The sequence below is a fragment of the Eublepharis macularius genome, chromosome 7 (genome assembly GCF_028583425.1).
Source record: "Eublepharis macularius isolate TG4126 chromosome 7, MPM_Emac_v1.0, whole genome shotgun sequence".
NCBI classification, from domain to species: domain Eukaryota; kingdom Metazoa; phylum Chordata; class Lepidosauria; order Squamata; family Eublepharidae; genus Eublepharis; species Eublepharis macularius.
Genome location: NC_072796.1, coordinates 98,555,398 through 98,571,019, shown reverse-complemented (window position 1 = coordinate 98,571,019; position 15,622 = coordinate 98,555,398). Strand labels below are relative to the sequence as shown.

The 15,622-nt window shown below is 37.9% G+C and overlaps 1 protein-coding gene across 1 annotated transcript in view; it reads right to left on the bottom strand.

Annotated features, from left to right (window-relative positions):
* Positions 1–1,945: 1,945 nt before the first annotated feature.
* The window catches only part of PI15 (peptidase inhibitor 15), a 31,133-nt gene continuing 17,456 nt past the window's right edge, over positions 1,946–15,622 (bottom strand). Inside the window, exons 3-6 of the mRNA XM_054986032.1 lie at positions 13,127–13,245; positions 11,197–11,329; positions 10,977–11,092; positions 1,946–8,652 (exon numbers count right to left, since the gene is read on the bottom strand). Of these exons, the coding sequence (XP_054842007.1) occupies positions 8,517–8,652; positions 10,977–11,092; positions 11,197–11,329; positions 13,127–13,245 (504 nt within the window). The 3' untranslated portion in view covers positions 1,946–8,516. The remainder of the gene's footprint in view (positions 8,653–10,976; positions 11,093–11,196; positions 11,330–13,126; positions 13,246–15,622) is intronic.

Sequence of the window (15,622 nt, the reverse complement as noted above, 5' to 3'; positions counted from 1 at the left end):
TATGGACACGCACAATTGCGCTACTCTACTGTTTGCATATTTATTAAACATTTTTGTATTTAAAACTTTGAGCGGGAAGTCAGTGGTAGAGGAGTACTATGCATGCCCAGATTCTATAGAAGCTGAAAGACAGGACAACGGTATAGCGCAATCCTACATGTGCTAAAAAAAAAAGGAAAGTTGGGAGGGAATGCACCAACATCATTTGTGACGAGGTGCAGATAAAGAACGTGTTTTCTTTTTGGAACCCTTTTTTTTTCTGCGACAAACATTCACAAAACACGCATGAGGATGATGCACGTGGAAGGTGAGTTCTCGAAGCAGATCAGGAAGATGCAACTTTGGGACAGGAAAAACTCAAAAAAATTGGAATGTCCAAGTCTCTTGTACCAAGGGAAGGATCTTCCACTGTAGAAACTTCCCTCGTTTGTGGACTAGATCCATAAGATCCAACAAATATATGCCATTCATATATATATATTGTGCTGATTTGTTCATATATTTGCATTGTGCTGATTTGTTGATGTACAAATAATGCTGAAAATGCCTAGATTTTATGGAAATCATCCCTAGTTGGGACTTGTTACTATTTATCTTTATTGTTTTCTGTTCTCTTACCTAAGTTGCCCAGGCTAGTCCAGTCTTGCCAGATCTCAGAAACTAGGTCGGCTTAACACTGGTCAGTACTTAGATGGGAGACCACAAAGGTGCTGGGGCCAGAGATATGTAGGGTTTTTTTTTTCTTTATCATCTCCTGTAAAGTGTAAAGGGTTGTAAAAATCAACACTGTCTACAGTAGTATTATAAACTACAACCATGGCTCTCCTGTTCTCCATTTCCAAATATTTTAATAATGGATAAATTGAATTATTTTTAACTGGAACAATGCACCTCTATTTTAAGGTTTTCTGAGAAGCCACTGGACATACTAAAGTCTGGGCAGACATGGAGTAATGGAAATATCATTTTCCCGTCAAAAAACTTCCAGTTCCCTTATTACCAGAATCACTCTCAATTTTATACTTCTGCGCTCCAGATAAATCCCAGTTCCTGGTTTATCCCTTATTTAGTCTTTTGGGGTGACTTCAGGAATGACTTTTAAAAGTTATTACTGTACACACTACAGCACTGAAACATACTACAGCTTGAAGGGTTTTTTCTTCCCTTTGTCTAACTCTCTAAAAACTAAATCTCTGAATGGGGATTGGATACATGTTGTCTTGATGCACATGTGTGTGTGTGTGTATGTGTAGGAATGCACAATGACATGTATTACTTCTGTTTTGTACTATCATCCCCAAAACTGCCTCACCAGGTCACAAATGTTGCTGAATGTTTTTAGCTGTAACTATTAATCAATAACTGCTCCAGATTCATAACATAATTAACATGTATATATATTAGCATGTACAGAGTACGGCATGTGTAGAAAAGTTTTTGACAGCATACAATGTAGGTAGAAACAGCTCAAATAACACATTTTGATACAAAAATGCATTTATTACAAGTACAAAAAATTGTTCCTATTTTTATCACCTGTAAGTTATTGCAGAGGGCTTAATGTTTTTTAGCAAATTTGATTTGGGCCGAATCAAGCTGCTGTGGAGTGCGGCAGTGCTCCTGCACTACGCAGCGGCCTGACTTGGGCCTAATTCAGCCTGAATCCGGACTGATTCAGCCCAAATCAGGCACGAATCAGCCCGGATCTGGCTGCTGCAGAACGTGGCGCACTCCAGGAGGCACGTCCCTCCCCCCACTGGCCAGGTAAGCGGGGGCAAGGGGTGGAGGGTGGGAGCGGGGGATGCATCCCTAAGTCATGGCAATCTAAGATTTACTTTCACCGAGAACGTAGCTGCAAATGTTAAGCAGATGGGTACATTCTGATGTTCCAAATTATACCCACAAGGCTGCCTTGATTCCACAATGTAATGTAATCAAAACAATATGGAAAAAGTAGGTTTATTCATTGCAACACCAGTGTCAAACAATGAACTTTATTCTTAGGAAATCTTGAAGGTAAAGATCTGCCCTAACAAAGGGAATATAAAGAGAAACAAGATTTTTAATACATACAAAAACAGATTAAGTCTTTGTTTCAGATAACAAGAAGCATATCTTCTGTTACAGGTGTGATAGTCAATCTCTTGAAATCATCAGAACACTGTTGCTATACAGGAAACAAACCATGTAAACAGAGACAGATTGAACAGTTTGAAAACAAAACTGAATGCATTTATTTGCAATCTGAATGTGAATACATATCTTCTGTTAGGTCATCTTATCAGGGCTACTTATGTGACTGACAACCAGTGTTGGTCCAGCCAATCTGCTCCTCTTAATGAGCATACTTGCATGATAGCTTTGTTTGCAACTTTACATCTGTCACACTTAAAATATTTTTGATGTACAGTGTGTAAAAACCTCTTAAATTGTCTTTGGTAGATACAATGCTGGTAGTGCAAGGTAATGAATTAGATAAGAGTTATTTTCATCAGTTTCTTAGTGCTTCATTGTGTGATGTTCTATCAATTGTGGCATGTATAAGTTGTTGTTGGCAGACAGCATACTTGAGAAACAGCTTGGTGTTGTACATCATTAAATTATATTCTGAACTCAGAGGCACAGAATATATTCATTATAGATCCATGTGAAAGAATGATCAGAAGGACTGTGAAATTATCTAGAGACATTTTTCAACATAGCACAGAATCTACTGACATTCTGGTCAAAATGACCCCAAAAACTGAAATAAAACTAATTGGACAGGGTAATTTTGACTTAGTATTGATTAAGCAGCATCTGAAAAATAACTCCAGATAATATCCACAGTCTTCATGCCATTTACCATCCTATACTGTTATAGAACTGCAGTAAACAAGACCTGTTAAAATAGCATAACTTCAAAACCGGTGCGAACAGCAAAGGGTTTTTTTTGCCTTTGGCATATGTAAATAGGCTTTGAAGTTAGCTTATCAAAGAACATAACCTGAAAAGATAATTGATGTGATATGTTAGTGATATTTTCCATGTTGTCAAATACTAAAAACATATTGATTGAAATTGTAGATTTTTGTCATGTTTCCTGTTCAAGGACTATATTATTCAGTGTGTTATGTTGTAAAAATCAAAATCAGTTAAATGACCTAATATTGTGCTCTCAGCCACAATTATTTAGATAGTCTGAGCTGCAGCATGAGTGTAACTCTGTTTAGGATGACACATAAAAATCTGGGCATTTACTATGCAATCCTAAACAAAATTGCACCCTTCTAAACCCATTTACTTCAATGGCCTTCTAAGGGTATAACTCTACTTAGGATTGCACTGTTAGTTAGCTCCTGAACTCAAAGTCATGGAACACGTTCATTATTTTGATGATGCCTTTATAAACCATGGGCATGACTCAGAGTTATGCCTTTTAAGTCATTATGGAAAGCAATGTTTCTTAAAGTGCTTAATGTTGCCTGGATTGTGCTTTATTGTTATTGTAATCTACAATTATCATGATCGTTTTAAGACAATTTGCCTGAACTGAACATCAGCTCAATTAATAATATAGCAGCTAAAATGAGCAGTGACAGTCTTGGTTTGTAATACATTGTGTGCACTGCAACATTACTAGAGTAATCCTAAACAGAGTTACACCCTTCTTAGTCCATTATCTTCAATGGATTTAGGAGTATATAACTTTATTTAGGATTGCACTGTTAGATTTTATCTCACTGGTTGAAAGAGGCCTATTGAGACATCCTTTTGTGGAAGTTTGTAAGTGACTCAAGAAACAACAACAATCTGTAACCTTACTTACCCCCCAAGACAGTAAGCTTTCGGCACATTATTATTTTTTGATATTTTTTGTACTACTATATATTTCCCAGAAGAACAACTGAACAAATGTAATCCCTTTTTAATCTAAATCAATATTTACATGGCACATGTTCTTCTCTCATTTTCTGACTAAAAATCCATTTGGCAACCATAAGAATTGCCTAATGTTGATGTGATTGGTTGTGGGTTATTTTGGCAACCCCCCTTTTTGCCTCTTAAGTATATATAGTTCCCACTGGTTCTCATCTGAATAATTCACATCTATTGATGATTTTTTGAAAGAAAATTACTGTCATCCTATGGGATGCAATGCTTCTCCTTGTACGGAAAGTGACAATTGCCAGCGCATATTTGGTAATATCAAAAATAAAACTCCTAGTCAAGGAAAACATAAGAAAAACACATTTAACACCACTGTGTACAGTTAACACTGCAAACATGAAAGACTAGCACCAAAAATGTGGCTACTGGCTGTTGTTTGGTAAGGAAGTCAGCCAAAAAAACGTAGGCAATTATTATGGTATTAAAAGCTAGCTGCTCTGCTAAAGACGTTTTGGACATCCTTGTAGGTTTTTATTCTTATGTCTCTTCTAAGTTCATCATACAGTTTGAAGATCAATTTAACATTTACTCTGTTTTAATTTCTTTGAAAATATTTGCTTTTACATCCAAAAGTATTTTCCAACAGAATATCTATTTTAACCAGAAAGCTTGCAAAGTGATTAATCAGTTTACCCCAGCCTGTTGCAACTCATAGGCAGCTATTTTAAAGTGAGAACATTGAAAGAAATAGAAATTCCATTGGAATCAGTGAGAGGTCCAAAGACCTAGCTACCAGACCTTCTCCTTTTCTGTGAAGTATGAAACTTGAGCTGCATATGTCCAAGTTTGTGCTGATGTTCCTATGTTTTATCGTGTGTACATAGCTAGCAATACAGGAAAACATCAGTTGTGTGGCTTCAACTTCAGACAGTTGCAATATGATTATCCAGGTTCATTCAAGAATTGAATCCCTGCCTTGTTTCTAGCAAATACACACAACTTCATATTTAACTAATCTATCCAGCACCATTGATACCTATCATGAAAGCAAATTAACACTTCTCAGCTTTGCTATTATACAAACCAGTGGTTTTCAAACTTCCTATATTTCACATCAATTAATATTCCAAGGAACCCATATCTCTCTTTGTAGAAACATATTTATCTTTGGTATCTGCCAACAAACATAGGTCATAAGAGAAACCTGTTAGCCTTCTGCAAGTCATACGCTGAGTGCAACTTTTAACATACCTAGCATTCTCCTTGGACTTTACAAGGCATGTATTGTTCTAGCTGTCTTCAAGGGAAGATTGTCTGCCATTATTATTCTCCAAATTAAAAAATCCAAGGAATTCGTCTTTGTGGAATGTCACCGAAGTCCCTTGAACACACGAAGCTCTGTTATGCTAAGCCAGATCTCTGGTTCTTCTAGCTCAAGACTGTTCTGGCTGGGAGATCTCAGGCAGAGAAATGTGTTTCCCAGCAGCTGCTCTCTGTCTGCTGGAAATGCCAGCAAGTGAACCAGGGACCTTCTGCATGCAGAGCATGCACCCTGTTTTTGAGCTGCATTTTATCCCTACAGCTCTGAGTCTTCTGCACCTTAAATTGCATTCCTTGGGATACAATTTAAACACCACTGGCATAACCCCACAAAAAGCTGAGAATAAGGATTATAGGAGTTCAAGTAAACACAGCAGAAAGTTTTACAATGGCCTTCTATGTGATTAAAATGGGAAATCTGCCTTCAATTATATGTTAAATATTTGATTTATTGAAAGGCTTCCCTGCCATATGAAAAATGTTCAGTTGAACCCTCCAGAACTTGCTGCCTGTTTTAAAAGAAGCTGCTCTTGTGAAATAGCTTATCTTGTACTTGTTTCTTACTGCTGTCCATTATGCGTAGAATGGATATATGAGCTAAATCCCAGCTTCATTGAAAAAGGCATTAAAATATTGCTGGTTTCAAAAGAGCCAGGGTTTCGCCCGTTGTTAGCACCACTGTTGTATATTATGAAAAGATTTGCACACCTGTTTAGAGAAGGCAAAGTTTCATTACCTATGTTTTTAAAAGAAACTACTCCTCAGAACTAGCTAATGAAAATTTAACTTAGAAGAGTAACACTACCATAACATATATGTATATAAATATAGCCATATCCATTGTAATACTTAGCTACGTTACAGAATAATAACTTTACAATTATTATTTGTTTAGAAAGCATACTGTGTTATTTCCAGAAGTCATTACAGTTTTTATGACATTCTCTTTTTTTCAAATATTAATAATTAATGTTGGGTTGGCATTTTGACCATTCCTCTTCCCAGTGCTCAGGGTGCCGCGCCTGTCAATACATTGACAATCGAGATGTGAGATAATCAATCTCTGTACTTTTACAGAGCTATTGCTCGATCACCATCTGTCATGTGAGTATGAAAAATGCTCAGCAGAACACTGTGAAACATGCATATGTATTAGGATAAGTTAACAGTGCAATCCTAAGCAGAGTTATTCCAGTCTAAGCCAATTGAAATCAATGGGCACAGACTAGAGTAACCCTGTTTAGGACTGCATTGTAAATTCCCTATTTTATTTTCCAAGAACAATATCAGTCATGTGAAAATTTTTATCTAGGGGCACTGACCCATCCAAAGACACCTAAATGAATTTGTGCTCCACTGAGAAGCAAAGTCTGGGTCTTTGCTTTCCAGCTGAAGTTGACACTACATATGAATTATACTATGTTATTATAACAAAGTAACCTGTTTTTAAACCTCCATAATTATTAAAGCCAGTCACAAGACTTGTTGTTTAACTCAATAAGAGTACATGTCTCTGATATTCTTGTTTTGTCACAGAGTACGTAAATTTCAGTGACTCCCTGTTAAAAACTGTGAAATTATACCTGGGCCAAACTATATGTTATGTTATCCTCCTCACACCCTCCCCCAGTCTACCAAAAGAACTTTCAATCAGATATGCCTTGTAACTTCGATGCTTGGAACCTAATTCCCAGCCATGTGGGGATCCAATTTGCATTGGGACTTGTGTGCATACCCCTGCCCCCATATCATTTTCCCAAACTGAAAAAGCCCTGGGGAACCACTCTTTTCCCCACTTGGGAAACATGTGGGCTTCCTCTCCAGGACAAATAGTTCCCTGAGGCCATTTAGATCAGGAAAAAGTATAGGGAAGGCTTATCTTAATCTTATCTCTCTGTTAATCTTAACAGAGAGCCAGTGTGGTACAGCAACAGGCAGTGTGGCTAAAGTGACACACCTTAGGTTCTGGGTGACCCAAGTTTGAGCTTGTTGGGTGACCTTGGGCCAGTCACATAATCTCAGTCTAAGCTACCTCACAGGGTTATAGTGAGGGGAAAATAGAGGAGAGGAAAATGATGTAAGCTGCTTTGGGTACCCATTGAGGAGAAAGCTGAGATGAAGTAAAATAAATAAGTAAATTATGGCCATTCTTACATGCTCTGGTCACAATCTGAATTCGACCACCATACATTTCAGAATTGCATTCAGAGCATGGAATTTGCAAGGGATGTCTGACTGAAAGTCCTTGTGGTAGAGAAGAGAAGGATATAAATATCAGGTAGCATATATTTGGTCCTGGCATCTCAAGGGCTGACATACTTCAGGCCTCATGCTGTACATGATCCTTGATACTGGCCATCAGCTGTGCTTCACCAGCTGGAAGAACTGATGCAAAGGCATATGCATGCATGGCAATACTTAGGGGAGATGCTATGCCATGCAGTATCTTAAGGAGAAGCTGTGGTCTTTGGTAACAGTTTTTTAAAGGTGCAGAGGTGTGACAAGAATGCCATAGCCAAGATAGTTTTACTGTTTTTGTAATAGATATCACTTCAGCTGCAGTGACATATCCAATTGTTTGCCTTAATATCAGTTCATAACATTGAACAACAATTATAATAGTGCACATGTTTTTGAGAAAACAGCTGTGGGAGTCCTACTATCTAGATTCTATAGCAATAAACCTATACAACTGTATGCTATTATAATTTAAGAACAGGATGTCTGATTTTTAAAAAAATTTATATATACTTAGTTCAGGATTTTCATTTTGTTAGACTGTAATTACTTTGTCATAAACAATAGCACACATGCACACACTCACAGACAGAACCCATATATGATACTTTTCTACCTGGCCAATTTCTACTAGCTATGACTATTTATATAGCCTATAGGCTTACATGTCCTTTACCACTCACAATTTTGCCAGGAGACACTGTTAAAGTTCAAAATATCTTATACAAAAAGATTGCTTCCAAATAAGGCCTGACTTATTTACCCAACCCTGTCTTAGAAAACAATGTTTTCCTATTGGTGAATCTTCATTAGTCCAAGTGCTCTAGTCTTGCTTGTTTGTGGATCAGCCTGTTGCATAGTGTTTCTTTCTCTTCATTCCTTTCTCTTAATGCATATTTAACCCACTGTTAGTAGTGTCTAATGGTGTCTATCAGTTCAGCAGGGGTAGCTAGATTTATGCTACATCTTAAACGCACAACGTACGTTATCATTATTATAATATATATATACATTATGTGCAAAATTCATATACAAGATTTAGTTACATAATCATTCTATTGTAACAGTGGTTGAAATATTTCACCACCTTACTTAAACCAATATAAGTAGTTTGACGTCACCCCTGGAAAGCACAAATTGTCAGTGCAAGATCCTCCATAGCTGGGAGGGCAAGCAGAACATGGCACTCCTACTTTATATGGCGCTTCTCCAATCCAGTTCCCTCTGAGAAAAAAAGTAATATTGTTTAGTAATTTAAAAGAACACTTTTATTACAGTTTGATCAATAAAGTTGATTTTTCATTTGCTATGTGTAGGGGGTTTTATATTTTGGAAGAGAAAGGGAACAGAATTTGATATTGGGTGCAAAGCTGCTGTCTGTTTTTAATAATACATCATTTCTGGCCATACAAATTATTTTCAGTGGATGGGCAGTTGTGGTGACCTCAAATGAATATAAATAAGTTTTTAAGCAGTGATTAGCAGGATTTGAATATTCTAGTACTTAAGTGACTGAAATTTTTGAGGATGTCATATATTTATTTATTCATTGATCGATTTGACTTTTAGCCTGCTCTCCCCACAAGCGGGCTCATGGCGCATTACAAAATATAAATAATACAAAAATAAAGCATTTAAATGCATTAAAACCAGAATCAACAATACAAATACATTCAGGATCTCAGATGGCAGCCGCCTCCACTTTTCTCAACCATAATATAATCAAGAGGGGGGAGGGGATGCAAGTTTGTATCATTATTGTGACTTCACATGTAAGGGAGGAAGATGGTTGTATGCCCCCCCTGGCGGGAGACTGGTAGGGAAGCATTTCTAAAAAACCTAAGACTGGCCTCAACCATATGTCTGGTGGAACATCTCTGTCTTACAGGCATGGCAAAAGGATATTACGTCTTGATCATATCATAGTCCTGAGAGCTGGTGGAAGAAACTGAGCCACAAACTGAGGATGGCCAAATCCACATTCACCTCTCACCCGCATTTTTCCCGGTATTTTTGCGTTTGTCTTCAATCCGCAAATTTCTCCCCTCCGGTCACATTCCATCCTCAAATGTGTTGTTCTTGTGCGCTCCTATGGTCACACAGAGACTGGAATATCCGCTTTTTTAATTTTATTTTTTTTTTAACTGACTTTTCCGTTATTTCGATCTCGCCTTATAAGGAAACATCAATGAAGCAATATAACACATGACCGTGAAAGCAAATGGTTCACGTTTTCTGGCAGGGGCTTTGAAATAACTATAAAAAGGCAAGCATTTTGTGGAGATTTCTTTGTGGATGTTAGTGGATAGTGGGTTTGGTTGGTGTTGGAGGTGTGATGGAGGTCCTGCTCTGTGTTTTCTTAAATTCGAATGATTGATTCACCGTAATTTCGATATCACAGTAATCCAGAGAAAAATAAAAAACAGTTAAAAAGGATGTTTCGCGAGTCCGTTCTGAGGAGGGATTCACCCCAAAATGATTTTTCAAATGACCAGATTTGATTTAGAAACAACATGATCAATAAATCCAACGCTATGAAGTCAAAAACAGTCTTTTGCAGACTACGGAGCACTTGAAAGTTGAATCAGCCAATAGGAACTCTCGGAATGGCCAGAGAGACAGGAAGGGGGGGGGGGTTAAAAAAAAACGCGTAAATTGCGCATTTGCCCATTCATGTCCACCGTGAAACTCCCGATGAAAACCTGTTACCACATATTCGGGAGAAATGCGAATGAAATGCATCTGTTTAATGAGGTAATGTGACCGGCACTCGGGATTGCGTGGAGCATGCGGGGAACATGCGACTTAGATTGAGTAATGTGGATTCAACTGATGTCCCTGGTTTGAATCTTGTCTCTACAATAAACTTAGACCTTAGGTCAAGATTCAGTTTGTCAACATCAGCCCCACTCCCATCTGTAACACGGGGATAATAATACTGCCCTGATTCTGAGGGTTGTTGAAAGTACAATGGCAAGATAATGTAACACGAACATCTTGAAAACTCAGAACGCACTACAAAAATGCTGTATATTAGTCTTTGCCCCTCCGCATGGCTAATAGATGTGGAAGTTAAACTGAAATGCAGAAGAAATTAAAAGTTTGAATTATTAAAAGCCATACAAAGTGATCATAACTAGTCCTCATAAGGCATTTTAAGTTTTTTAATTTAATCCTAAAATATCCTACATCAGTATTTTAAATCTTACTGAAAGTCTTGCCCATTCCACATCCAGTGAAATCTTTCTGTTCCTCTCTCTCCACTGAAATTTGAAGTAGTGCCTCTGAAATGTTCATGACCAGGGACAGTAATGTTATTTTTGGCAAAAAGTTCACCTTCCTTGAATTACATTTTTTGTGTATGCAAACAGTGAAGAGAAACCACCACAGTTATTTGTTCATGAACACGGGCACCAGAAAGATGCCCCAAATAGAAACCGAGAAAAAATAGAGAATAGGAAACTAGATAAAAAGAGGAGGCAAACTAATCAGATGGTATGATAGAATGCAATACATAGAAGTAAATGGAATTAAAATGGAGCACTTACTTTGGGGCATAGTTGCATACCAAGTATACAGCTCGTCGCCAAACTGATCCCCAGACGTTCATGTTGTGGCATGTCTGAATTGCACAGCCTATTCGATTGGAAGTGGCCCAAACCATCTAGAGAAATGGCAGTTTTATTTGGTTAAAGTTCAAATTAAAAAGCAACGCATCTACCATACATAGACAAACTTTGAGTTAAAATATAATCTAAGAACAATAACCTGTGTGTAATGTGTGCACATGGGCCCGTAGCATCTCAGAGGACACCTTGGATTGCAGTCCTGAGGATATGGAAAGGCATAGTCCTTCACCTCATCATACCAAGGTTTTATCAGTTGGAGAATGGATCGATATCTAAGTATAATAATAATCAGAACATTTTTAATATTCCACATAAATGATGTACATAAATACTCTGATGTGATTATGTGGTCATATACTTGAGAATGCAAAAGGCAAGCTGATCACCCAAAGGGGGACAGGCATAGCTGTTTGAGTGATCATGGTAGTGAGAAAAACGGAGGAACGTTTTTATGATCCTACTGAGTGAAATGTGTGGTCTGTATAAAATATATGAAAAGTAAGCTTATAAAACCAAGATAGATGTATGAAATATGAAGTTACATATCTAAAGTGCTTTATCTAAAAATGTAGTTATATTATTCTTCTGTCTAATGAATAGCTTTGCGTAATGTGAACACTTTCATACAATGATGCTAACTACAGATAATCCAGGTACCTATGCTTGATTATATGCCACTTCAGCTCACATCCTTCTCAACAGTCACAATCATGGAACTGAACGGCTGTGCTTTCATCGGAACTATAATGGGTGCATCCACCTGCAACATTGCACTGCTATCTTGTCTTCTCCCACCTGTATGTACTGTCACCTCCAATTTGAAAAAGGCATAATGTTAAAAGAAAAAGACTGAGATTTTGAGTTGAGACATATTACTTAAGTATCACTGTGTTCCTTCAGTGTCTGCTCATAAGCCTAGATAATTTTGTGAGCAGTTCTTGAAATCACCTCACAGATAGATTCTGCTGACTGCACCAAATGAAAAAGCAGGTCATGCAATGTATCCCATGTCAGTCATTTAAAGGGGACTGACAAAAGCACAGAGAGGGACAAACTGCAAACAATTCAGCACTTTATAAGTAAGTCAAATTAATAAACTAATCAGGGAACATGTGCCTCTTCTTTGGGAGCTAGCTACTAACTTTACAATCTCACATAGTAAAGACTGCTGAAATTGTGTTCATCCATAAATTCAAAACAATGACACACACAAACATTGAATATTGACATAGGATTCTTATCTCATTACAGATGCTAATTTCTGCTCTAATCCAGTTGTATTGTATCATTGTACTTTTACATCCTTTGCTACACCCCTCCCATCTAATCAAGCATCATTGTACCTTTGCATCCTGACACCCTTCCTCCTACATCCCTCCCACTTTCTGGATAGGATATAATGTCTCAGGAATCTCCACTCCTTCATGTATATGAAGAAGGGAGCTCTGGCTCTCATCCGGGAAATCTTATTGGTCTGTAAGGTGCCACTGGACTCAAATCCTGCTATTCAACATTTTATCTGCTACTTATTTACCAATGCATAACCTGGATCTGCAGCACAAGTGACTACTACACCATTGCAATGGTGCTTGACATGGAGCTGTACTTGAGATGAACTTCAGCAGGAAACAGTAAGTTGGATCAGGATGGAGCTTGCTTTGTATGAAGGCATGGGAGTTGGATCAAGGCAAGTTTATGTGGAGACTGAGTTTGTGTCAAAGTTTGTGTCCCTTGTTTGTTTTAAACTTCATGTAATCTTGGACCACAGCAAAAACCTTCTTTACCAAAATAAGAACTGCTGCATCAAAGAACACTGTGTTGACCCAGAGCCTAACTTGTCCTAAAATGTGTATATATAGAACTCCTGCACAAACAGGCTTCTCTGTTTCACTGGTTGCTATATGATTAAATTCGATTGTGTGTATAAAGACGGAGAATCATGTAAATGAGAGATACCTTTGGCTGGAAGGTTCACCTGCACCAGCAGTACTTATTGCCCCTCAAGGAATTCTGTATCAGTATCAGTACAACAGTCTTCAAATTGCATCAAATGAAAGTTATCTGCCTACCTTCCAGTTCTTACAGAGAGGTTTTGTCCTAGGAATCTCAACAAGAAGGAAGGGCCATGGTCCCAAATGCAGGTTGCTGCCCATGCTTCTGCAGACTTAGCTAAATTTTCATCCCAAACCTGGAATAACAGAAATTCTTTAGCTATACTGGATAATGATAATTATAATGAATTATGCAAGAGACAGAAAAAAAGAGATGGCAGATGTATGCCACCAGATCCTTCCAGTTGGTTCTCTTCTACCATTCTTGTTCTTCTAAGCATGATGGATTTTTAACCAAACATGAATAAGTTGCTTTAAATAGATAATGTATTGCATTTATGCCCATCCCTTCCTTTCTTTGGGGTTTTAGGAGCTGCCACTTAGTCTCAGAACCAACAAGCCTTCACAGTTGAATATGAATCTGAACTTAGGTTCCCATATCGAAACTCATTCATCATCACGCTGACTCTTAGCCACAGTGACTCATGAACTGCTGAAGGCATACACAAATGTCATTCAGTCATTCCCTTCGCTATGTTCTAAACAAACAAAATGATCTCTGCCTGTCTGCCTGTCAGTCTGTATTTCTCCTGCCCTTCTTTCAAGAAAATGGTATGAGGTTCCTTGTGCTCAAGACTTCTTACAAGATAAAAAAAAAAGTTGTTGTGATGACAAAATAGGGAACTTTATAAACCTCCTCCTAAAGATCCTTGGAGGAACAGTGGATAAAAATGGGGTCAAGAGAACAACCTGTCATGGGGGGGGGGGGGTAAAGAAGGGAAAGGAGCAGCTGTAGTGGTGCTAACCATTTCCCATTGGGCTGTGAACAGCTGACATATGTGCTCTAGCTCACGATCCCTGAGATTAGTGGAGTCTCTGTGGAACTGAAGTACAGTAAGCAGATGGAAGGCTTTATACCACACCTAGCCAACTCAGAGGCTTCATACTGATTATTAGTTTGATTGTTGCCACCTTTAGACCATAAGCTGCTTACTCTTTGTCTCTGGTTCAAGAGAACAGACCAACCGACACTCAGTGAATAACTGTGTGAGCGCCTAGAAATTTGTTTCTTTTGAATTAATAAGAGGAACATGATAAATATGCATACGCACCATGCTGTTCCGAGACATAAATATCACTGTGTTGCAGCCAGAGTAAATGTACAGAATGGGAGTATTTTAAGCAAGTTCTTGGAACAGACCTTCTTGAATGAGGTTCACTTGGCATTCATTCAATGTGTGCAATACGTTCAGTATGACCCATGTTAGAGACAATGGGTTGGGCCCAGACTAAATTTTCCACTTGTGTAAGGCACTTCTGTCAGTAGGACACCCTGTTCCTCCCTCCCTCCACTCCTGCTGCAGCCCCCTGATCTACCCAAAAAGCTGATCCTGGGGGACAGGGGCCCTCAGAAACACCATGAGCGGCAAATTAGGGGCCTGCAGCAGGAAAGGGGAATTGCTGCATATTACCTTACTCTGTCCGTTAGCATAAAATTCAGTTTGGAACCAACCCCTTGTTTGTTGCTTGTCCTAGATAGAACCAGGCACATTTTTTATGTTCTCCACATAAAACCATGATATTGGCTTGCTAATGTCAAGCTTTTAGCAGAAACAAAGGATGAAGGCACATAATCAGACCCCACTCAGAGCTCAAAATAAGCTTGGATCTTGACGATTGCATAAAGTATATGAGAAGTGCTGTACAAAAGTAAAACAAAAGCAAATCCCTACCAATGTGACTCATAACAGAAAAGGATCCATAGTACTTGCATATACGTACCCAGAATATCTTTCAGTGAACAGACAAATTCCAAGGCACATAACTGCATTCACAGATCGTCCCTGCACTGAAAAGCTTAGGGAAGCTCTTCTGGTTGGGGACTGTAGGTACTGAGCTCATAAGCAATTTTTGGACTGCCCTTATCATAATGCAATTAAACACATCCAAAAATGTCATCATTTCTAAGAACCTTGGGGATTCTAAGAACAGATGAGAACAGAGCCAGAAAAATTAGAAATCAAAGTTTGTGGTTCTTTTTTTTTTTACTTTTGTATTTTGCTGTCACAAAATTTTAATATATTATGTGCAATGGTATATCAACAACTTTTGTTTTCTGTTTGAAAAGTTTTGTGACAGTTGTATAAACATTGTATTTTGTTAGTGTAAGTGACTGTTTTAGCATGCCAATTTTCTCATTTTCTTCAGTCATTTTATTAAGGCAGTCTTCCAGTCCACAGTTAACAGCTACAATCTCAATTCAAATTACCTGCAAGCCATTAAAAAGCACAGTTATTTTAGATCTCTCTTTTCAGAATTTCTGCATATTGAGGAACTAAGGAAACATGTGACATTCTTTAATTACCACTGGAAAAAGTTAATTAAAATTTTCAAATATATTTTTTCCAATCTGAAACAAAATTGTGTTTAAATATTGTCACATATAACGCTGAGGCTATGGAATGCTGATTGTTATCACTTTGTAGAGTAAATTTAATAATTTACGTGGCATAG